This window comes from Erinaceus europaeus, chromosome 10 (assembly GCF_950295315.1).
Source record: "Erinaceus europaeus chromosome 10, mEriEur2.1, whole genome shotgun sequence".
Classification (NCBI taxonomy): Eukaryota; Metazoa; Chordata; class Mammalia; order Eulipotyphla; family Erinaceidae; genus Erinaceus; species Erinaceus europaeus.
This window is the reverse complement of record NC_080171.1, coordinates 317,902-343,204: the sequence shown is the minus strand read 5'-3', so window position 1 is coordinate 343,204 and position 25,303 is coordinate 317,902. Positions and strand designations below refer to the sequence as shown.

Here is a 25,303-nt window from a genome sequence, read left to right as displayed (position 1 = left end):
TCCCAGTCACTTTCAAAGCCAGCGACAAGCAGCTCCTGACAGCTTTCAACCTGACGCTGTTGACTGGCTAAGGAAGAAGGGCAAACGCTAGAAGAAGGTAGTCTCCTCAACTATACTCTGATGGGCATTCTGTTGAATACTGCTCTTCAGAACTCTCTGTGTAAAGCTATCTTCTCTCTGATGTTGTCTTCTGTTAGCTGTTCTCTTAGAGATCAGCTCTTTAACTCGAAATGTGTACCAGGCCCTGATTCTGTTACCTCTCCATGTGCCATGGGCTGCCAACTCTCTCAAGGCAGCAAGATGAGGGGTGGGAGAGCTTCACTTTCCCCCAACTCTCAGGAGTCACTGTCCTGAAGTCCCTGATGTCAGGCTGTTAAACTATTTTTGTTATTTTTGTCTTTGTCTTTGTTGGGGGGGGGGGGTCACTCCTAGCAAAAATACAAATCCAGCCTGTTACTTCATCTTGCCAGAAGTAAAGGACCAGGGTTAACTTTAATCTGTTTTAGACACCCTCTCCTTTTGGAAGCGGACTAGGGAATCAGATGATAACAACAATAGGGGGAATTTGATTTCAGCAATATGAGTATGGCAATAGCAACTAAATCAGGAGCTTTACTGAGAAGCAACATCAGATGACATTTCCTGCCTTTTCTCTAGTATTGGCCTGTGGACACTGTATGTTGAGTCATAGTTCTGACTCCATCCATGACTTAACTTCTGGATTTATATATTAATTTTTAATACTTTGATACAATAATACATAGATTTATGTCCTTTTCGATACTGTAACTTTTATTTGTACTCACCTAAGTGAATGCCATCACTTACTACTTTTTCTTGTTCCTTTAAGAGGAACCTTGTCTGGTCAAAAATAACTGTGGCAAAATTCCAGTCAGCAGTTGGCAGAGTACAATGGCGTGTAAGCTCTTTTAGAACAGGAGAAGCTGCTGCTTCTAGGAGACAGTATGCTTGGCACTGGCTGTCTGCAAAAACAAACGTATTGAAGGCAATGTTTTGTTAAGGATACTATGCTCTTTTAGGCAAACTAATTAATCATGCTAATTCATGAAGACCTGGACTCAATTCAAATTCTTTTCTGAGTTAAAAAATAATGAAGCTACATAGGTCTTTATTTTATGATATTTATTTTAAATAAACCAGTAAAACCAACCTCTATAAAGTCAGTGTAGTCTTATCAATATCTTGCATATTACAAAAGATTTATTCAGTAACTAACTTGATATGGATGTATAGAGTCAAATAAAAGGAATCATATAATCTTTTTTACTTTTTACTTTTTTTTTTTTAACCAGAGCACTGTTCAGTGCTGATGGTGGTATGGGGGATTGAACCTGGGACTTTGGACCCTCAGGAATGAGAGTCTCTGCATAACCATTGTGCTATTTATCCCCACCCTCACATAATGTTTGTTCTTTTCCCTTGACTCATAGCTCACAACTCTAAGCCAAGTCAAGCTAATTGATAACAATGACATATTGTTTTTAGTTTCCATTGGAATATCAGTATTTAAAGGCTTGCATAATCATCTAAAGGCTGTGCTTTAGTAGTCAGAGTACTATTTACAACAGAATGAACAATATTAATATACAGAGGAATCAGCAGGTGGTTTTAGTGCCCTGATAGTAAGTGAGAGACTAGAGAGAGTCACCATTTCCAGACTAAGCACAAGAGTCTGAGGAGTTTCACCTTATTGCTGCCTGATAAACACAATAAGGGAGAAATTATAATGGACTAGAGCAATAGAGAGTGGCAGATCAGTGACTAAGGGCACTCCAGGTTTGGAAATAAATTGAAAGAGTGAGAATATATGAGTGTATATCTCCCACAAGCCAACAACATTATATGGAAATGAGGTATTTGAGATGACCAAGAAAGGGCTCGCAAATGTACTTAACTGAATGCATCCTGAATGCATATGACATACCTGATGCTTGAATCTCAATGACATTGTCTTCAAGTCTTTCATGACTGATTTTCTCTGGGGTTTTATTAGTACAAACATCAGGATTATCTTCCTGTACAGTCAAAGTCTGTTCTTTATCTCGAATTTCTGTTCAGAACAGTAATTTGCATTGTTTAGGAGAAACCAATATACTTTACATGCTTCATTTTAACATGCTCACAATCATTAACATTCTTCTTTGACAAAAACTCTATGGTTTTTGTCAGTGTTTCCTTTTTATAAACTTAAAAGGTATATTCTGTTCATATAAAAAAAGCTGTATACAAGTAATTCAGCCAGCAGAGTACCTTCCCTTTTGTCTCCTTAGGGCTCTATGGACCATTTTCCTGCACCACACTGTATTGAAATGACCTGGCCTACTCTTATTGCACTTGGAGCTAACCAGATCAGCACTAGAATATTCCCAATATGTAATTTAGCACCCAGCATACAGTGCTCAATAATGTTAGCTTTTTTCCCCTACATTTTGTAGGAAGTGTAAATTCCCTAAGCACTGCAGAAGACTGAAAAATATATACTAAATTTATTCATAATTAGTTATAGTAACAGATAGCCTTGCTATCTGTTAATATGATTACAATATAGTTTTAGAAACATTTTATCATATTGGAACACTTTAATATATGAGATTTCTATGTACTTGGTAAAAAATAAAGGAATAAAATATCTAAACTAGATTGTCACAGAGGCCAGGAAGTGGAACACCTGGTTGAGAGCACATGTTACCATGCACAATGTCCAGGGTTCAAGCCCCTAGTCCCTACCTGCAAGAAAGAAGCTTCACAAATGGTGAGGCTGTGCTGCATGTGTCCCTCTCTCCCCCTCTATCTCCCTCTTCTCTCCCAATTTCTTTGTGTATCTATACAAAATAAATATGTAAATATTTTAATATAGATTGTTATTATGTTCAAGCAATACTTTTATTTGACTATAAGTAATTAGAATAATTATGACTAAACATTATTAACTATTGAAATCTTAGAGTGAGTCTGTAAGTTGTGACTTTCTTGCTGGTAAGTCAACTATAAAATAAATTAAATATATACAATATATTATGTTTATTACTAGTAATACTAACTTAGGGCAAGGAGCTTAGTTTGAGAGACAAATGATCTAGTTAACAAACACCAGAACTGGGAAGAATTACTACTCAGCCCTACGCTCTGCCAGACTGGCATGGGATTGCCATGGTGGGGCTGCTGCTGCTTGGGAAAGATGTCTGATGTTAAGAAGCGAAGAAGGGGGCTGGGTGCTGGCGCTCTGGGTTGAGTACACATGCTGCCATGTGCAAGAGCCTGGGTCAGACCCCCTGGTCCCATCTATGGGGAAAACTTCATGAAGTTTGCAGTGAAGCAAGTATGTAGGCATTTTTCTTTTTCTCTCTATCTCCAACCCAATATTTTGCTGTCCTAGCAAATAAAAAAGGGGAAAAGACAATAAACAAACAAACAAAAAAATAAGTTTATGCTGCCAGGTGTGATGTATTTGGAACCCTGGCAGAGGAAAAAAATCCATAGCCTGGTAAAGGTCATTTAGAAAGGTATGAAGTAACATTATGCCAGTGTGAAATGTAAAAGGCATTCTGTTCATAGTCCAGGACAAACCAAATATTAAAATTAAATTCAAAATTTATTTCCATAGCTATTTTTTAACAATCAGACATGTAATAAAATAAAATTGAAAAAGAAGTTGTTTCTAGTATTTCCCTAACAATAACTAGCCACTACCAGTCAGAATACACATTTCTTTGTTTTTTAAGATCAGAGATGCAGAGAGACGGAGAGAGAAAGAGACCACAGCATTGTTGCTGAGGAGTTATTCTGATGCGGTCTCCGCCCCCAGGTTTTTCTATGCCCCGCAAAATCCTAGAGTGCCCCCTTCAACCAATCCTGGCCCTACACATCACCCCTGGTTGTCGCCCAATAAAAAGCCCCCTCCCCCCCCCTCTGGGCTCTCAGCTCTCTCTCTCTGAGGTCTCCCCTGCTCTCCCCCTATGGTCAGGTAGTGGGGACGGCCATTGCCGGCTGGCTCCACGTGGTCTGAACCAACCCCCTCTCCCATCCTATAATAAAGATTTGTGTACCCCTTTGCTCTGGACGTCCACTTTCTTCTCCACGGTGCAGCCCGACACCAGACCACCACAACAACACAGCATGGAAGCTTTCTTTGCTGCAGTGGGGCATAGGCTTCAGCCTTGGTCTCACATGGCAAAACAGTCCACTGTCCCAGTGAGCTATCTTGCCTGCCAGCCCTCCTCCTTAACCTCTTTAATAATTCTATATGCAAACAATCCTTGATGTTATCAGACCTATGCCACATTATTACTGAATCACCTACCATTTTTTTCATCAGTGTCTGTGACCTCAGTCTCTGAAGTACAAGGCTTATATTTTTTTCGCATCATTATAAAATGACTCAAAAGGTCCAAGTCACTATCCCATTTTTCATTATGTTTAAATGGTGCTCTTCCAATTTTTGAAGAGGAACATGATTCAGTAGATGGTATTGTGCAACCAGATCCCAAGCAATCTTTATTTTCTTTGTCTTCGTTTATTTTTTGAGCTGGTTCTAGATCATTTTTTGTTTTTTCATCTTTTGTTGATGTTCTAACAGAGGCATAATCATCAGACAAACATGGGTTTGGTACTTCTTTTGCCAGATCTAGACTCTTCTGTGGAAGTGATGAATGAGCATTTGTGAATTTCTCATTAATAAGTAAAATTGGTGAGGAACGATCTTTATGATCTGGACATGCTGAAAATAGAAAATTAAAATATTCAAATGACTTCCATGGCTAAGTGAGTCTTCTACTAGGATGTTAACTTTTAGTTGTAGGTTTTTATTATATAATCTAATCCATAGGAATGCTTTTTAATTACATTTTTTTCAGGGAGCAGGCAGACTGCCCACACAGTAGAGTGCACACTTCACCATGTGTAAGAACCTGGGCTCAAGTCCCCAGGCATCACACGGGAGCACCATGCAGAGGGGACACTTTGCGAGAGGTGTACCCGTGCAGCGGCACTTCTCCTGCCTGACCTTTAGCCTACATCTGAAGAAAAACAGTCTGCCTGGAGCAGGGGAACAGTATGGGTACAAAGCTCCAGTAGAGCCAGATGTGATTTCAGAAGCTTCAGATAGAACTTTAGACATGATCTCAGAAATTCAGATATAAATTCAGGACCATATCTTGGGATACTAAGTATATACGCTTTATATACTTGGTCAAAAAATAAAGGGATAAAATATACAAACTAGACTGTTATTATTTTCAAGTAGTACTTGTCCTTGACTATAGATAATTAGACTATCTACGATTAGATGGTAGTAATTGCTGGAATACTATAAATGTTCTCTATATGAATTATGGTAGAGAGAGACAGAGAAGGCAAGACAGCAGGGCACTGCTAAGCGTGGTTCCCCTACATGCTGCTGTGTGGTTAACCCAAGCCCCATGCGTGGTGCAGTAGGTGCCACACCAGGAGAGCTACCATCTGGCACACTTTAGGAGTGCTTGGTTTACTGCTGGAATAGTCAGCTATAGGTACGAATGAAGTTTTTTTTTTTTTCCCTCCAGGGTTATTGCTGGGCTCGGTGCCTGCACCATGAATCCACCGCTCCTGGAGGCCATTTTTTCCCCTTTTTGTTGCCCTAGTTGTTGCAGCCTCGTTGCGGTTATTATTGCCATTGTTGACCTTGCTTTTGTTATTGGATAGGACAGAGAGAAATGGAGAGAGGAGGGGAAGACAGAGAGAGAGGGGGAGAGAAAGACAGACACCTGCAGACCTGCTTCACCGCCCGTGAAGCGACTCCCCTGCAGGTGGGGAGCCGGGGGCTCGAACTGGGATCCTTACGCGGGTCCCTGCGCTTTGCGCCACGTGCGTTTAACCCGCTGCGCCACCGCCCGACTCCCGAATGAAGTATTTTTAAAAGAATAAACATTCATCATTTATTTTTCATACTATAGGAGTTTGGTACCATGCAAAGAAGGAATTCCAGAAAAGCCTATTGTCAATAGGTACTTAATATGTCACAGTTTTTGTGGCAACAATTATTCAAAGGGTTAAAACATCCATGCCAAGCAAGCTATTGATAAGCAGAATATACTAGAAAAAGGACTGTATCAAATATATATGTAGTATGTATAATAACTCTTTTTTTCTTTATTGGAGGTATTAATGGCTTATAGTTGAGAGTAAAATACAGTCGTTGGTATGTGTGTAACATTTCTCAGTTTTCTGTATAACACTCCAACTCCTCACCGAGATCCTTCTCCATCACTATGTTCCAGGACCTGAACACTCCTGATTTCTTTAAGATCTAAATTTATTAACTGTTGCACAAACTGGGTTTAAAGCCATACAGATTTAAGCAGTTATAATTCAGATTAATTAAGTTCCATTTACTATAATGGCGGGCATACAAATAACAAAAGGTACTTAAAGACATTTTGCCATCTTAGAATTTTATAACAAATAAATCCATATGAGTAATCTTTTTGGTAACAAAGGGAGATTTTCTATGGTTGGAAAGCGATTACTAGATATTATTAAATACTCAAACTTTAGCTTTCCAGTAAAACAAACAAAAAATAGTGCCAGTTTGTGTCCATGTTGATGTAAACAGAACATTCCCTAACAATTAGTCATTTACAAAAGTTAACAAGTGGCTAGACAACAGTAATAGGGTAACAAAAATGATGACTGAATCATGATGAATGAATGAATAAATTAATAGTTTCACCAGACCACAGCTCAGTTCTGCCTTATAATGGTGCTTGCAATTGAACCTGGGACCTTTGGTGCCTTAAGCATGAAAAGCTTTTTGCATAACCACTCTGTTATCTCCCCATCCCAGTGATGATGCAATCTGATGTTGACTTTTAGTCACAAACTGTTTATGTGAGGCTTCAGGCAAATGTGCTGCTGATGGCACCAGCAACTGAAATTCTCTGATGAAAGTGACATTATTTATGAGATGGAGAGCTCTTGTTTCAACCTTGAGTACATATCCAAGATAGAGTTCTTCAAAGTTTGAATGAGTTCTCTAAACTATTTCTATCATTATATTTTGAAGTTCTTTGCAGAATAGAATAATCCATGGTCCGGGAGGTGGTGCAGTGATAAAGCTTTGGACTCTCAAGCATGAGGTCCTGAGTTTGATCCCTGGCAGCACATGTGCCAGAGTGATGTCTGGTTCTTTCTCTCTCCTCCCATCTTTCTCATTAATAAATAAATAAAATCTTTTTAAAAAAGAATAGAATAATCCAAATTAAATATATACAATCCCAGGTAACAATACTTTTTCATCTAGTTCATATGTTTACAGTGCATGTAAGGCCCAGACCAGAAAGATATTTCATTAGTATTTTTGGATAATATTTTTATTTGGGAATGCATATATTTTACATCTGATTATGGTTGATAGTGATTCCATTCAGCACATTGATCTGTTATTTCACTAACATCTGACTTTCATTATTTCACATGAAAAACTAGCTGTTAATCGCAGCAATACTCCTCTATAAGGATGAGTTGTTTTTTCCTGATTCACAATTTCTCTTTGTCTTTCAACAACTCCCTATAATGTATATATTGTAAATTTATGTATGCTTATCCAATTTTGGATTCTTTAAACTTCTTGGTTATGTAGACTAAAGCTTCCTGACAGTATTCCCCCCTCTTTTTCTTTCTGTTTTTATTTGATAGGACAGAGAAATCAAGAGGGGGAAGGGAAATAGAAAGGGAGAGAGAAAGATAGATGCCTGCAGACCTGCTTCACTGCTTGTGAAACATCCCTGCTGCAGGTGGGGAGCCGGGGCTCAAACCCGGGTCCTTCCTTGTGCACAGTAGCATGTGTGCTCAGCCAGGTGTGACATCACCTGGTCCCTCTGATAGTGTTTTTAAATATAATCTCGTCTGCTTCATTATCTCTTCTCTTCTAGTACTTTCACTACAAATAAGTTGGTTGCTTTCTGCCAAGAGCTTTATCTCAACCAACTAACACTGTGGACTAGGAAACACTAACAGAAATAAGCATCTCACTACATCCCTTTTCTAGAACTGTACTTAAGTGAAATCATACAGTACATATCCTCTTTCATCTTGATTTTATCAAGATGATCTGTTTATCATATGACATGTTATATTTAAGAGCCTCTCATGTTGCATGTATCAATAGTTATTTTTTATTATTTAATAATGACTGACAAGGTTGTAGGATAAGAGGGTTACAGTTCCTACCACCAGAGTTTGTTCCGCCACCCATCCCCTCCTTTGGAAGCTTTCCTATTATTCTACGTTTTTTTCTGGGAATATGGACCCAGGGTCACTGTGGGATGCAGAAGGTGGGAGTTCTGGCTTCTGTCGTTGCTTCTCTGCGGAACATGGGTGTTGGCAGGTGGATCCACACCCCCAGCCTGCCTCTGTCTGTCCCTAGTGGGGTAGGGCTCTGGGGAGGGGGGGCCCCGGGACACATGGGTGAGGGCGTGTGCCCAGTCTTATACTGTTGAATAGTGTCCATTGTATAGATGCACCACACAATATTGTTTCCTGTTAAGCAAATAGCTAGAGTGCTCACTTCAGCAGCACATATGCTAAAATTGGAACAACACAGAGACGATTAGTGTGGCCCCCATACAAGGACGACACGCACATTCATGAAGCATTCCATATTTAAAAAAGAAAAAGAAAATGTATAGAAAATTTAAAGCTGAAACTATAAAATTGATTGGCGGGTCCAGGCAGTGGCACATCTGGGTAAGCTCACACATTACAGTGTGTAAGGACCTGCGTTCAAGACCCTGGGCCTCACTTGTAGGAGGAAAGTTTTATAAGCTGTGAAGCAGGGCTGCAGGTGTCTCTCTGTCCCTTTCCCTCTCTTATCTCCTCCTCCCCTCTTAATTTCTCTCTATCTCTATCCAATAATGAATAAGCTAAGAATAAAAAAGAGGTGATAGTGAATGCTAGAATTTAGTTACATTTTCCCAATCACCAGTAGAAAATCAGTATCACAGGGGCCGGGTGCTGGTGTGCCTGGTTGGGCACACATGTTACAATATACAAAGTCCTGGACTCAAGACCCGGGTCTCCACTTGCAGGAGGGAAAGCTCTGCAAATGGTAAAGCAGGGCTGCAGGTGTCTCTCTGACTCTCTCCCTCTCTGTCATTTCCTTCCCTCTTGATTTCTGGCTGTTGCTACCCAATAAAGATAATAATAATAAAAGAAAATCAGTACCACACATTTTCTCATGCCAGAAAATGTTCATGTAGGTGGTATTTACCATAATGTACTTACAGGCTAGTTGAAATTCCTCTATAGGCAAACATATCTCCCTTTTATTGACAGTCTCATCGGAAGACAGATCATGACACAAGTGTGTACTGCACTGTTCCAAAGTGTCTGTCACTGTCATGTTTAATCCTTCTTGCTTCCAGCATTCTGTGTTTATAGGATTAACCTGAAGGGTTTCTTCTTCAACAGACATCATCTTTTTCAAATCGGTAACTGAATACTGCCTATGGGGCTCCTCAGTTATTGGCACTTAAAAATCAGCACACCAAAAAGCAAACAAACAAACAAACAAACAAAACAACAAGAATCCACAGGATAAAAGAGATTCAAAACAAAACAAAATAATGAACAGAACCACAATGGAAAATTCTCATAAAATACATTTTTATATCTTTAGACTTGTAAAGAAACTAAAATTATTCTAAATTTAGTATGAGATGGAATAATTACTTTGACCACTTCGTGATTACTAAATCAATATATTCAGAACACTCAAGAATAATGGAATATTTATTAAGCCAAAAACTTGAAATTCGGGAGTCAGTCATTAGCACCGTGGGTTAAGTGTACATGGTGTGAAGTGCAAGGACCGCCGTAAGGATCCCGGTTCGAGCCCCGGCTCCCCACCTACAGGGGAGTTGCTTCACAGGCGGTGAAGCAGGTCTGCAGGTGTCTGTCTTTCTCTCCCCCTCTCTGTCTTCCCCTCCTCTCTCCATTTCTCTCTGTCTTAGCCAATAACTATGACATCAATAACAACAACAATAAAACATCAAGGGCAACAAAAGGGAATAAATAAATAAATATTTTTTAAAAATAGATATTTTTTAAAAACTTGAAATTCATAAACTAGGAAATGTTATGTGTGTACAAACTATTGTATTTTATTGTCAACTGTAAACCATTAATCCCCCAATGAGGAAATTTAAAAAAACTTTAATTCATTACAATGAGCCTAAACAAGGAGAAATAGCTAATCAGATGATTTTAGAAAATTGAGACTTAAAAAAAAAGAAAATTGAGATTTAAAGTTTATTTATTAATTTCATGAGTAAGAGAGAGGGGCCAGAGAGTTCTACTCTGGTAAATGTATTGTCTCAGGCAAGAAAATTCTATGCTCTGTCCCTTGAGCCATTTTCAGAGCCCCATTGATGAGATTTTATGATAACTATCATTTCAGATCATTGTGGCATAGAGCTTTCTACTTCATTTTTTAAAATCTAAAATGAGGGACAAATCATAGTGTATGACAAATGTGAAGTAGCACCAATACTTAATGTCATTACTTGCACTGTAAGCATTAGGATGAAATTAGGATTATCAATTTTGAAATTCTAATTTTAAAATAGCATTTTATGAGATCGATTCTACTAAAATGATAATTAAAATGATCATTTCTACTGGTTGTGCCTTTTCATATATACTTGCCATCTAGCAATCAAAACGTATTAGTCTTTACCTGTAAGCGAAGATGACTTCAAAGAACTCCCACAATCTTCTAACTGCCTCTCCTTACACAGTTTGTCAGCTGGCCCTTCAGTAGCAGGCAAAGTACTGAAAACAGTTATAGTTATTTGTATTAATATTATTGTGTTCTTGGATAACAAAATTTTGTTTTAAGAAAATTTTTTCTTTTAAAAATATTTTTATTTATTATTAGATAGAGACAGAGTGAAATTGAGAAGTGAAGGGGAGATAGAGAGGGAGACAGACAGAAAGACACTTGGAGCCCTTCTTCACCACTTGTGAAGCTTTCCCCCTACAGGTACTAGGGCTTGAACCTGGGTCCTTGTGCACTGTAATGTGTCAGCTTAACTAGGTATGTCACTAGCTGGCTCCCAGGAAAATATTTTTCTAGTGATGCTTATACCCTAAAGTAAACAAAAATTGATTCTATTTTATAAATGTTTAAACTGAAGCAGAGTTCCAAAGCCTAAATTTCAAATATAGTGCCTATTTCTCCTGCCCTACAAAAGTTTGTGAATTTGTAGTTACCTATTGCTCCTGCTTGTCTGTAACTTACTACCTCTACTCCCAGGTTCACCCTGAGGGGGAGGCAAGGAGGTGCCAGGGTGGGCTTCCCCACTCTCCACTATAAATCGTTCCAATACCAACTCTACAAGTCCTTCCCCTCAAATAAAAATATTTTCTAAGTTTCTGTACTTACCATCTAAAACAGTAACTTCTACAGCTTTACAAAATTACTTTCCTGAGTCAATTAGCTAATTAATTAATCAGTTCAGTAATTAATGATAGAGAGTCAGAGCATCACTCTGGTATATGTGGACTGAGAGTCAGACTTGGGACCCCATGCCTGCAGACCCAGCACTCTGCTTGCTGTGCCACCTCCTGGAGTACTGGGTCACCCTACGTGAATTTACCAACAGAAATTCTGACATTTCTGTAGCTGGTCTTCTAGGCCTTAGGAAGTGACAGGAACTAAAGTACGGCTCAGGTGCTTCAGTCCTGCTAGAGTGATAGGTGTGTTTTGGGGTGTTAGGAGGCAGAAAATTCACACTAAATGCCAACAAAGAATGTGCCATTGACAAATTTCCCATGACAATGTTCTTAGCAGATTGTTCCAATTCCAGAAATTACATTTAAGAAAAAAACCAACAGAATATTGCTTAGTTCTGGCTTATTGTGGTGTGTGGCATTGAGGCTGGGACTTCGGAGCCTCAGGCATGAGAACCTCTTTGCAAAACAATTATACTATCTACCCCAGATCAAGTATTTTAAGAACACTTTTATTGATAAAAATGAAACACTGATAAAACCATAGGATAAGAGACCTCAAGTATTTTTAAAACTGTAGTGTATTTACATTCAAAATACTACAAGTATGAGCCTAGCCTTCTCATTTATCAGCTAGTTCCAACTGGACACAACCAATGACACTTGATTTCTTGTGTACCCAAAGTACACAAGTACACATATGTTCATATCTTCTCTATTTACTGTATTGACTATAGACACTGTTCGGTGTCATCATTTTTTTAAGAGGCATTTTGGAAACTGTCTTTATATGGAGAAATTTAGTTAAACATTTCTTGCTTTTAGTTGCAATCTGAATTCTAGGCATAATCTTTACTTACACTTTATCAACAGAAGGAGATGGAAATGGCTGAAGTCCTTTGCATAGTGAATTTACTGAAGAATCATGGGTCATTGAGTGCAGAGAAGCTAATGGCATATCTAACTCTACTAGAATATATAAAATGACAAAATCATAATAACAAATAAACATGAGATAATATACTAGTGTTTTTGTAGGCAGCAGTTATGTTTCATCACAATGAAAATAAATGTATTTGGAATATAAAATAATATTCTTATATATGTGTATATATATGCATATAGATATATAATTACAATTCATTACATTGTGTCTTAACTATACTAGTGGTGATTTCTTTAAAAAACTATCAGCAACAAAAGACTACAAAGTTCACTCTATGAGATAAAGTCTAAAAGTTATGTCTAATAGTTCTTTTAACTTTGATAGCTTATCATGCTTATTTTTTGATAGCTCATATTGTCAATAATTTGAAGATAGTACTATTTGAAATTCTTATTATTATTTTAAAGATACTGCTAATTTTATCTTTGTCCTAAATTTGATGATAAGCAAATACTATTAAAAGAAAGCAATTCTTCACCTTAGCAACTACAGAGTCTAGTAGCCTAACAGAGTTCTGTACTGATAGAATGGGCTTGAATTTTGATCTCATTTAATCATACTTATATAATATAATCAATTGGTTGTATCAGTTTAACAGATATAAGCAGTAAACTTCCAAACCGGTGGTGAAGGTAATCCAGTTAATTATAAATGTAACTAAATAATATCATCAGCATTGTTTAAAAAATACAATTTGGTATTACACTGAAACAAAAGTTGATTCTGAGATTTCAAATTTCATAGAAAATTAACAATAATGACAAGATAGACTTGAGGTGTTAAAAAGTTACATTTACGGGAGTCGGGCGGTAGCGCAGCGGGTTAAAGCGCACGTGGTGCAGAACGCAAGGACCGGCTGAAGGATCCGAGTTCGAGCCCCGGGCTCCCCACCTGCAGGAGAGTCGCTTCACAGGCGGTGAAGCAGGTCTGCAGGTGTCTGTCTTTCTCTCCCCCTCTCTGTCTTCTCCTCCTCTCTCCATTTCTCTCTGTCCTATCACAATGACAACATCAATAACAACAACAATAATAATTACAAGGTCAACAAAAGGGAAAATTTTAAAAAATGATTGAAAAAAAAGTTACATTCACAAAAGTATGATTAGTATCATAAAGACTACTATGTCCGAGGTTAAAGTAAAAAAATATTTACTGAGTTATAATAGTATCAGATTTTCAGTTTTAATATTAATGCTTTTCCTCCAATTGTCTTCTTCAATATTTGTAATTCTATATACATTATTCAGCTTTTATAAAAATGTTTGATGATACAGATCAAACTGATGATAAAGTTAATGACAGTAGCGAACAGGACATATAAGAAAAATAAACAGGGGAGTCAGGCGGCAGTGCAGCGGGTTAAACGCACATGGTGCAAAGCTCAAGGACCGGCATAAGGATCCTGGTTCGAGCCCCGGCTCCCCACCTGCAGGGGAGTCGCTTCATAGGTGGTGAAGCAGGTCCGCAGGTGTCTATTTTTCTCTCCCCCTCTCTCTTCCCCTCCTCTCTCCAGTTCTCTTTGTTCTATCCAGCAACGACAACATCATCAATAACGATAACTACAACGATAAAACAACAAGGGCAACAACAACAAAAGAATAAAAAAATAAAAATAAACAACAAATAGGGCTTCGGAGAGGCATGGCCATGGAATAACAGGAACCAGACCAGACTCTTCCCCCAAACAACAAATATCTACAACTATCAAACTTAACAAAAATCACCAACTATAACTAAAATGTCTGCAGAAACACCACAGCCTCAGGAGGTGCATGTGCACACGGTTAGGGTAAGAGGGGTGTGTGACTGAGGCCAAACCCAAAGAACTTAGAGCTCCAGCAGAGCATGGCCATGCCAGCTATGAAACTCCAGCAAAAGTATGAAAGTCATGGGCCCATGGGAAATATATCTAAAACAGACTTCCTAGCTTCTTCATCTCAAATCTCATTTAAATTTTTTTTTATCTTTATTTATGGATAGAAACAGCCAGAAATCGAGAGGGAAGGGTTATGAAGAGGGAAAGTCAGAAAGACACCTGCAGCCCTGCTTCACCACTTGTGAAGCTTTTCCCCTGCAGGTGGGGGCGGGAGGCTCAAACCTGAGTCCTTGCGTACTGTAACATGTGCGCTCAACCAGGTGCACCACCACCTGGCCACATCAATTCTCATTTTCTTTATTTAGGAATCTTTGGTTCCTGTTCACTCATCATTTTGTCCGCTTAATATCTCACTGCCTTTCAGCCACCAAGTTGCAAACACTATCATGATTCCATCCTGACTTCCTGGGCAGACGACCTCACCTCTCCAGAGCCCTACCCCACTAGGGAAAGAAACTGGAGGGGGACGTAGTTCCACCTACCAATTTCCATTACAGCAGAGAAGCAATTATAGAAGCCAGAATTCACACTTTCTGCACCCCAAAAGTAGTTTTGGTCTATACTTTCAGAGGGGGAGAAATGTTTAGGGGAAGATGACCAGAGAGTTCAGAGCTCAACTCCATCGGGACCCAGAGAGAGGAGGGGAGAAAGGAAGGACATTCAGACATAGCAATCGGCGTGGGTGTGACTCAGAAACTAAGAGAATGCGCACCCATAGGGAAAAGGGGAGAGTATATATAAATAGAGACAGTTGTAGAAATAAAAGTCAACCCACATTTGTGAATTTGGGAGAACCACTGCAGTGGAGGGGATGGGGATAAAGAACTCTGGTGGTAGGAACAGTGCAGAATTATACCTCTGTTAGCTTATACTTTTGTAAATATTGTCACTAATAAACTTAAAAACATCAAATTTAACAGATGAAAATTATATAATATTTTATATGTTAATATCCTGGGCTTTTACATCATGTGTAGGTAACCCCAGAAAAACTCAATAATTTCTCTAAAGTTTCTACCTTGTTCATTGAATTCTGGTTCACACTGGCTTTGAATGGCCAAAGTCTCTTTGGAGCTGCATTTTAAATCCTCAGTGTCAATTTCATGCTCTTTAGGAAGGTTACTAAGATCTGAAATGAAAGAAGGTCTATTATCTTCAAGAGTACTACTAATAATATAATACTTGTTGTATAGTTAAACGATTAGGCTAAAGTTATCACTAAAAGTTTCAGTAACATTTACTATGTCTTACTGGAATGAAACCATCTAAATTCTTTTTTCTTTTCTTTCTCTTCTTTTTCTTTCTTTCTTTTTTTTTTTTTTTTACTATTTATTTATTTTGCCACCAGGGTTACTGCTCTGGCAGTCATTTCCCCCCCTCTTTTTCTTTTTAAATATTTGATAGGACAAAAAGAAACTGGGGGGGGATAGATAGATACCTGCAGACCTGCTTCACCATTCGTAAAGCATCACAGCTGCAGGTGGGATTGTGTGGACTCGAACCCACATCTTTGCTCATAATACTATCCGCGCTTCACTGGGTGTGCCGCTGCCAGCACCCCTATCTATCTGAATTCTATATGAGGACTCCCCAGTCACCTAATAATACTATCCATACTTAACTGGGTGTACCACTGCCTATCTAAATTCTATATGACTCCCCAGTCACCTAATAATACTATCCATACTTAACTGGGTGTACCACTGCCAGGATCCCTATCCATCTGAATTCTATATAATGACTCCCCAGTCACCTAATAATACTATCCCCACTTAACTGGGTGTGCCGCTGAAGGACCCCTATCTGAATTCTATATGACTCCCCAGTCACCTAATAATACTATCCGTACTTAACTGGGTGTACCGCTGCCAGGACCCCTATCTGAATTCGATATAATGACTCCCCAGTCACCTAATTCCATGAATCATAACCAAACTCTGAAATGTTCCACTCCTATCTAAAATCAGCATAGAAGTGGCTAGTGCTTTGCTAGGGTATATAAGACTACACTCTTTAAAAACTAGCATTGTCATGGTGTTTATTTTTATTTGCATTTTATAATGATCTTCAAATGGTTGTATACATTTTAGTCACATCTTAAGCTTGCAATTGTATAAAAGGAAAGACAATGAGAGGAGGATGTTATCAGTAATGATTGTGAAACTGCCATGTAACATACACATTAGTCCTTTTAAGACTCAGAAGTATATTCACAGCCCTAACTCACTAGGGAAGTCAGAAACAGGCTGGGGGTGTGGATCCACCTGCCAATGTCCATGTCCAGTAGAGAAGCAATTACAGAAGCCAGAATTCCCACCTTCTGCTTCCCATAAAGAAATTTTTTTGGAGGGGTCAGGTGGTAGCGCAGCGGGCTAAGCGTAGGTGGCATAAGCAAGGACCTGCGTAGGGATCCCAGTTCGAGCCCCAGGCTCCCCACCTGTGGGGAGGGGTCGCTTCACAGGCGGTGAAGCAGGTCTGCAGGTGTCTGTCTTTCTCTCCCCCTCTCTGTCTGCCCCTCTCCTCTCTCCATTTCTCTCTGTCCTATCCAACAACTATGTCAATGGCAACAATAACAACAAAAAACAACAAAGTGCAACAAAAGGGGAAAAAATGGCCTCCAGGAGCAGGCACCAAGCCCCAGCAATAACTCTGGAGGCAAAAAAAAAAAAAAAGGAAAGGAAAGGAAAGGAAAAAGAAAAGAAAAGGGCCAAGCAGTAGTGCAGAGGGTTAAGTGCACATGGAGTCAAGTGCAGGCACTGGCATAATGATCCTACTGCGAACCCCCTCTCCCCACCTGCAGGGGGGGTCGCTTCACAAGGGTGTCTATCTTTCTCTCCCCCCTCTGTCTCCCCGTCCTCTCTCGATTTCTCTCTAATAACAACAATAATAGCAACAACAATGATAAAAAAACAAGGGGAACAAAAGAGAAAAATAGCCACCAGGATCACAGCATTCATATAGTACAGGCACTGAGGCCCAGAGATAACCCTGGAGGGGAAAAAAAAAAGGATTTTGGTCCATAATGTTAGGAGGAAGATGAGCAGATGGCTCTAAGATCCAATTCCATCAGGACCCAGAAGTGAAGAGGGGAAAAAAGGGAAAGGAAAGACATTTGGAAGTAGTAATAGGTGTAGGTGTGACTCAGAAAGGAAGAGAAGAGAGAAGACAGGACCACAGAAAACCTGTGCTATACAGACAGACAGTTTCAGAAGTAATAGCCGGCCCATATCTGTGACCTTGGGAGAACCACTGTCCATTCCACTGGAGAGAATGGGGACAAAGAACTCTAGAGGTGGGAATGGTGTGGAGTTGTAGCCCTGTTACACTGTAATTTTGGAAACCAACATTAAATCACTAATAAAGAGAGAAATATAAATGATATTTGGATAATGGATATAAATGAATTCAAGAAAAAATATGGAGGTATATAAAAAGTCTATGGAACAAGAATTTTATTTATTTATCACTTTTTACCCAGAACACTGATCAGCTCTGGCTTATGGGAGTGAACCTGGGACTTCAGAGCGTCAGGCATGACAGTTGGTTTGCATAACCATCATGCCATCTACTCTCACCCAGGAACAAGAATTTTATAGCTGACATTATCACATAGTTCTTACAAGTAATAGGCATTTAAATCAATTGTCACCTTCTTTGAAAAGCTTTTCATTTCCATCGACATCATTAATCTCTGGTACTAAGCTTAAAGATCTCGTCAATTCTGAGGATGATGGGTTATCAGCTTCTTGTTGGAGGTTTGTAGATATTAAGAATTCACTCTCTGGCTGAAATTTATAGATTTAACATGCTTTTAGTGAGATTTTCAAAATAAATATTTCTGAGTTTGTAAATAGGTTTAATTGCTGTGACAACTTGCAAGCTAAGTCCACATTCAAAAACTGTAATGCCATACATACACTGAAAATGGGAACATTGCTTCCAAAATATGTTATGTTATAGGCAATACTCTCTCTGAGTGACATGCTTTATGGACCCTAATTATGTTAGTGATATACTATATCCCTAGATATTTATCCCTAGATAAATATCTTCTGTTGGGCTAATAACAAACCAAAGAAATCTAAATTTAAAAAAATCACCACAGTAGATGAGATAACAAGTGGGGAGAAGTGAAATATATATATATATACCAAAAAGAGAAAGAGAAAAAAGAAAGAACTTCTCTTTGAGAAGTTCCTATTCTATGCAAATATGCAAAGACCCTATAATTCTTATTAACCACGGGCAGGTCTAAAAAGCAGTCTCAGATGATTTTGGTTATTATCCCTTCAATGAAACTAGTTCTATTTAGAGCGCAAGTACTACATACTTACGTATAAGCCACAAATGCACATTTCTAGTTCTATTTTCCATTTTTTAAAAATAGGACAAGACTACTTAACTATATGAGAGATAAAATTATTAAAATTATTGGGAGAAGTCTTAAATTTTCCTATACTTGAGCTGCACACCAGGCTGATTCAACAAGAATACACTTAGGAAAAATATAGTCATAGAGTAACAAAGAATATAGTCATAGAGTATAGTCACAGAGTAACAAAGAATATAGTCATAGAGTATAGTCACAGAGTAACAAAGAATATGTTGTTTCCGACGGGTTAGGTTGTTTTCGCCGGACTGGCTTCACAGGCGGGTAACAGACGACCAGGGACTCATGGTTGAGCTGTAGGCAGTATCTCTTTATTCATGCAGGACGCAGCACAATCTAAGACGAGCTAAGCTAAACTCAAGGTAAAGTACTCTAAAACTCACAATGCTGTCTTTATATATACTTCCTAAGTAGGGTGGAAACAGGATGTGACATAGAGAGGGTGGAGAGAAAAGTGACTGGTGAAAATCAGGGTGTGACAAAGAAGGGATCAGGGTGTGACAAGGAGGGGGTGGAGCAGGCGAGAATCCTATCACTGAACCACAAATGCCCTGGAGGGAGGGTGGAACTTGTTAACGGTGGTTATGTAAATAGAATGAAGTGGTTATGTAAATAGAATAGTGTTAAGCAGGGGGGATTTAAACCAAATGAAACAGAAGGGGTCTCATGCATACTAACAAGAATACAGTCATAGAGTATAGTCACAGAGTAACAAAGAATACAGTCACAGAGTATAGTCACAGAGTAACAAAGAATACAGTCATAGAGTATAGTCACAGAGTAACAAAGAATACAGTCATAGAGTATAGTCACAGAGTAACAAAGAAAGAATATAGTCATAGAGTAACAAAGTAGTTTCAAAAACCAAGGATATATTTGGGTAAGTTACAAGATTCATTATTTTGTCACAAATCCCCAAGTAATTTCAATGTACAGTGAACGTGCAAAACCACTATCAGAAGTAAATGTTATTCCTTAATCATGCACATGAACCATTGAGTTTTCAAGTTGACAGTAGTGAATGGTCAGGGTAGATTACCAAAAGCTGTGAAATGTGCTCTACTATTATAAAAATATTACTAAAACAAGTACTATAGTTTCATTTAAACCTACTGTATTCTCTAAATTTTCCGGATAAAAATTCTCATTATCCATGCAGAAATCTTCTTTAATGAAATGTTTCCGATTTGTTTGAAAAGAGATGCATTCCCTTAAAAATAAAACATTAAATTAGTATTTACTAATTATATATGCACATATCTACATATCTAAATAAACTAAATGCAGCCAGTCAAATATATAATGATTAAGCTTAGAGATGTGGGGAGTCGGGCAGTAGTGCAGCAGGTTAAGTGCAGGTGGCGCAAAGTGTTAGGACTAGTGGAAGGATCCCTCCTGGTTCCAGCTCCCGGCTCCCCACCTGCAGGGGGGCACTTCACAGGTGGTGAAGCAGGTCTGCAGATGTCTGTCTTTCTCTCCCTCTCTGTCTTCCTCTCCTCTCTCCACTTCTCTCTGTCCTATCCAACAACGACGACAACAATAATAACTACAACAACAATAAAACAGCAAGGGCAACAAAAGGGAATAAATAAATATGTAAAGAAAAAAATATTAGAGATGTGGAAAAGCAGTGATAGGATGGAGGGTAGACAGCATAATGGTTATGCAAACAGACTCTCATGCCTGAGGCTCCGGAGTCCCAGGTTCAATCCTCCACACCACCATAAGCCAGAGCTGAACGAACAGTGCTCTGGTTAAAAAAAAATTTTAATTTTTTAAAAAGTGATAAATTATTACTGATAACTTCTAGACTTGTGAGTATACAAAACATATTTTCTTCTCTCAAACTATTTATAAATCTGAGAAATTAAGTACCAGATGAAATCAGTTCTTGTGCAGATCTTTTCATTGAAATCTAAAAGTGGGTCTTCTACCAAGTATAGCTTTAACCTTCTCAACAGTGTTTGCCAAGTTGGTAACTGATGTTTATAGGAATTCAAGTTGTTTATAAAAATGATCTCTTCATCAATGGATAAATCTGAAAAGAAATAAATGTAATGGGTTAAGTAAAACACCCAAAAGTTATACAAAAATTTCTGAAGCCAGTAATTAGATATAATTGGTTTTTACTTCTTTAGTTTTGTCTTCCACTGTACATATAAAACATGTAGTGTAATACTGATAAATAACAAAAATCTCCATAGGTTTTAATATTATTTAATACACTGAATAGTAACCAAATACCCTGAAAGAGATATATTCACTCATTTCCCAGAAATAAATGGAGGAAATTATCTTGTAGTCTTATGCTTCAAAACAGCTAAGGGTAGCTTACGTAAAATTGTAAGGAAATAAAAGTATTTGACATTTATGTCTTTATTTCATTTTTATTACTCATTGTTTCCTTCTTGTGTTTCTTTTTCAGTCTCTATCCTTTGACAGGAAGTAGATTGATTGTGTGATTAAGGAGGGGGCATCTCTGAGGCTTACAGGACTGCAGGGCCCACAACCCATCCAGGAGGCTATGGTCAGGAAGGATTTGAACCCACAGCCACCTGGGATGAGGCACTTCTCAGTCACCTCTCCTTCAAATTTATCTGCATGAAACTTGGTGAAGCCCCATTTCTTTCTTTCTCTTTCTCTCTCTCCCTCCCTCTTTCTCTTTCTCTCTTTTATTAGTGATTTAATAATTATTGATAAAATTTTAAGATAATAAGGGTACAGTTCCTTACAATTCCCACCGCCAGAGTTCCATATCCTATCCCCTCCATTGGAAGGTTTCTTTCTCATTATCCCTCTGGGAGTATGGATCAAAATTCCTTATGGGATGTAGAGGGTGGAAGGTCTGGCTTCTGTAATTGTTTCTCCACTGGACATGGGCATTGGTAAGTGGATCCATCCCCTCTGCCTGTTTCTGTCTTTCCCTAGTGGGGCAGGGCTCTGGGGAAGTGGGGTTCTGGGACATACTGGTGAAGTCGTCTGCCCAGGAAAGTCAGGATGGCATCATGAGGGTGGTAGCGCAGCAGGTTAAGCACACGTGGCGCGACGTGCAAGGACAGGCATCAGGATTCCGGTTCCAGCCCCAGCTCCCCACCTGCAGGGGAGTTGCTTCACAGGCATTTAAGCAGGTCTGCAGGTGTCTATCTTTTTCTCCCCCTCTCTCTTCCCCTCCTCTCTCCATTTCTCTCTGTCCTATCCAACAATGATGACATCAGTAACAACAACAATAATAACAATGAAAAACAACAAGGGCAACAAAAGGGAAAATAAATAAATAAACATTTGAAAAAGCAGGACAAATCTGGTAGCCAGGAATTTTGAACTTGGCCCTGAACAGGGCATCAATTATTGTGGCCTGAGACTTTCCAAGGACACTCTGCATAACTGACTGGAGCTCAGGATTGGGGACACTAGGTGGTTAGGTATGAAATTAATATTCAGTGGCAAGGGCTGTCTTCAAGGTGCCTTGGAACAAACTGCACAAGAAACAGGATGCAAACTCAGGAGGCTGTTGCTTGCAGCCACTGCACTCCAGGCCCCACAGGAAAGGAAGCATGGTGGGCTTAGTCAGATGCCGACTTCCCTGCATTTCCTTTTCCTTCTCTGGGTCATTTACCACTTTAGGGGTCCATGTGGCAAACGCTAGAAGAAGAAGAAGGGGTCCATGTCATCACTAACTCTGATACACAAGACTTGAAGATGGTCTACAAAGTTGTAAATAATATCAGCTGAGTCTACTACTCTAAAGCTAGTAACATAGTTGTTATAAAATTAATTATAGGGCTGGTGAGAGGGCTCACTTGGGAAGGCACCTCCTTTGCCATGCCACACAACCCAGGTTCAAGGCCCCAGTGCACCACATATGAGTACATCAAACTGAGGAAAGCATTGGTATCTATTGTCTGTCTGTCTGCCTGTCTGAATGAAAATGTCATTCCAGAAGTGGCAAAGCAGTGCAAGTGCCACAAACTTAGGGTGTGTGTGTGTGTGTGTGTGTGTGTGTGTGTGTGTGTGCGCGCGCGCGTGCTCGTGTGCTGTGGAGGGAAGGAAAGCCACCTGGAAGTGGGAGCAATGATTTTTTGTTCTGGGCAGCAAATTTTCAGTTAAGTAATTTCAAAATGGCATGCATGGAGTGATGTATAAATAATATTCATAGAGTGATAAATAAATAATTAATTAATTAACTAATTAATTTTGACATATATACCAAATGTGTCATAGGAAACTTTTGACTGGTAATGTGTGCACTCAACCAATTGTGCCATTGCTGTCCCTCTGTATAGTATTTTAAGGATGATTATTGATTTATTGAGAGAAAGAAGCTGGCATATAGGTGACCTCATGCATACAAGTCCTTCACTCTACCATTGATCCATCCCCTAGTCACAATATAGACTTAAATCTATACAACAGTCCCTGGAATTCTTCCTTTATCAGAAACACTAACCAAATAGATATGAGACACTATCCAAGTAGATAGATATGAGACATTAACCAAGTAGATCTGAGACACTAACCAAGTAGATATGAGACACTAATCAAGTAGATCTGAGACACTAACCAAGCAGAGTTGAGACACTAACCAAGCAGATATGAGACACTAACCAAGTAGATCTGAGACACTAACCAAGCAGATTTGAGACACTAACCAAGTAGATATGAGACACTAACCAAGTATATCTGAGACACTAACCAAGCAGATATGAGACACTAACCAAGTAGATCTGAGACACTAACCAAGTAGATCTGAGACATTAATCAAGCAGATATGAGACACTAACCAAGCAGATATGAGACACTAACCAAGCAGATATGAGACACTAACCAAGCAGATATGAGACACTAACCAAGCAGATTTGAGACACTAACCGAGCAGATATGAGACACTAACCAAGTAGATATGAGACACTAACCAAGCAGATTTGAGACACTAACCAAGTAGATATGAGACACTAATCAAGCAGATATGAGACACTAACCAAGTAGATCTGAGACATTAACCAAGTATAAATGAGACAATACCAAGTAGAAACGAGACAATAACCAAGTAGATATAAGAAGAATATTGTAGAGGAGGCTTATTATGAAAAATATAAATCTTGACTACTTAACTATGAAAAGCAGCAGGAGAAAAGAGATCTATTTATGGGGGGAGGAGGTATATTCTTTGCAGAATATACTTTTTTTGTCTACCTAGGAAATCCAAGATAATTAAAGGATTTCACTATGGTGCCTATTTAAGTTTCTCAAGAGTTTTGTTTTGGAATATATGAAGCTGATTGCAAAATATATCTGAAATAAAGACTAGAGAGAAGAAAAAAACCTAAAAGATAACATTATTAGTATGTTATATATAAAATAACTATATGAAACTGACACAAAATAAACCTATGGAACATAAAATCCAGAAACAATCTCTAATGTGGATAAATATTTGACATAATCTTTTATTGTTACTTTGAAAACCTTAAAGAACACATGAATAATTTTTATTGAATTCAAGGAGGAATTTTCTGAATTTAAAAGTAATGAGAGAAACCATAAAGAAAGACTTGATGAGATGGGCTAGGTTCAAATGAGAGATCTTGGAGGTTATTGATATCTTTAATAAAGATAAAATATAAGAATAGTAAAGTAGATTTAAAAATCAGTTTACAAACTACAACATGCAAATGCACCAGAACGATAGTGTGACTGAAGGTGGTGATAGCAGCAGAAGCATCTGGCTGGACTCGGGGAGGTGGTGCTGAGAGCCCAAAGGGTGGGTAACTGAGGCTGTGGAAATCTGGCTGGGTCTGAGCACAGAACAGTTCTCTACCTCTGTTGTGAACATCACTCTGTCCTCATTACTTGGGCTTGGATTTTTTTTCTTTTATTATTAATTCATCTAAGCTCCAAGTTCATTTCTATGTTTTTGTATGTTGTATTTTTGTTGTAATGATGGCAGAAAAGAAAAAAAGAACTTGCTAGTCCTCCTCCATCTTGGCTAGAAGTTAGAATAGTGATTTTAATAGAGGCATGAGAATGATAATAAAATCCAACTCTCAGGACTTCCGGAGGTGGGGCTACAGAGCAGCAGCAGCTGTGTTTCCTCTCCTCTCCTGGGTCAACTAGGAATACCAAAAGAGACCACCTGGGATGGCAACAAGACAGGACTAGACTTCAGGAACCCATAAAATCGCTGGTGAGTGCAAACTCTTGTGGCTCATGGACAGAGAGGAACCTAGGGAGAGATTAAGTGGCTGGTAACAGTCTGGCAGTTTACCAGTTGAGACACCACCTCCAGTCTGTTTCACCAACAAAAAGATGGCTGAAGGGAGGAGAGGACTCTCCTGAGACTCACCTAATGCAACTGTGAGTCTCCATTGCTACTGCCCTCAGCACCTGGAGCAGCAGCAGGGAGGCCCTGGGCTGACACCAGGGGACAGAGAACTAACCAGGAAACTTAAAGAAGATCTACACCTTGGTGGCCTAGATGTGGGGCTGTGAGAGTCTTTTTGCATAACCACTGGGTTATCTCTGCCTGCTTTATCTCTGGGTCAGAAGTCAGTGATTAAGCTAGGAAGCCTACTTAGAGTTTAAAAGC

General features: G+C 38.9%; 1 protein-coding gene and 2 non-coding genes across 9 annotated transcripts in view; 1 reads left to right on the top strand and 2 right to left on the bottom strand.

Annotated features, from left to right (window-relative positions):
- Nucleotides 1–25,303, bottom strand: part of SHOC1 (shortage in chiasmata 1) — an 81,720-nt gene that overhangs the window by 27,103 nt on the left and 29,314 nt on the right. For 5 of the 7 annotated variants that reach the window (XM_060199007.1, XM_060199008.1, XM_060199010.1 and 2 more), the window contains 10 exons: nt 20,593–20,755; nt 19,831–19,927; nt 17,977–18,112; nt 15,346–15,456; nt 12,369–12,477; nt 10,733–10,827; nt 9,280–9,525; nt 4,322–4,738; nt 1,946–2,071; nt 807–983 (listed from right to left, as the gene is read on the bottom strand). In XM_060199007.1, coding sequence (XP_060054990.1) covers nt 807–983; nt 1,946–2,071; nt 4,322–4,738; nt 9,280–9,525; nt 10,733–10,827; nt 12,369–12,477; nt 15,346–15,456; nt 17,977–18,112; nt 19,831–19,927; nt 20,593–20,755 — 1,677 coding nt within the window. The remainder of the gene's footprint in view (nt 1–806; nt 984–1,945; nt 2,072–4,321; nt 4,739–9,279; nt 9,526–10,732; nt 10,828–12,368; nt 12,478–15,345; nt 15,457–17,976; nt 18,113–19,830; nt 19,928–20,592; nt 20,756–25,303) is intronic. The other 2 variants (XM_060199012.1, XM_060199013.1) reach the window with 2 other exon arrangements.
- Nucleotides 8,556–8,662, top strand: LOC132541044 (U6 spliceosomal RNA). Its single transcript, XR_009552236.1, has one exon. It is a non-coding gene; the product is annotated as a U6 spliceosomal RNA (small nuclear RNA).
- On the bottom strand, nt 22,166–22,294 carry LOC132541100 (small nucleolar RNA SNORA70). Its single transcript, XR_009552276.1, has one exon. It is a non-coding gene; the product is annotated as a small nucleolar RNA SNORA70 (small nucleolar RNA).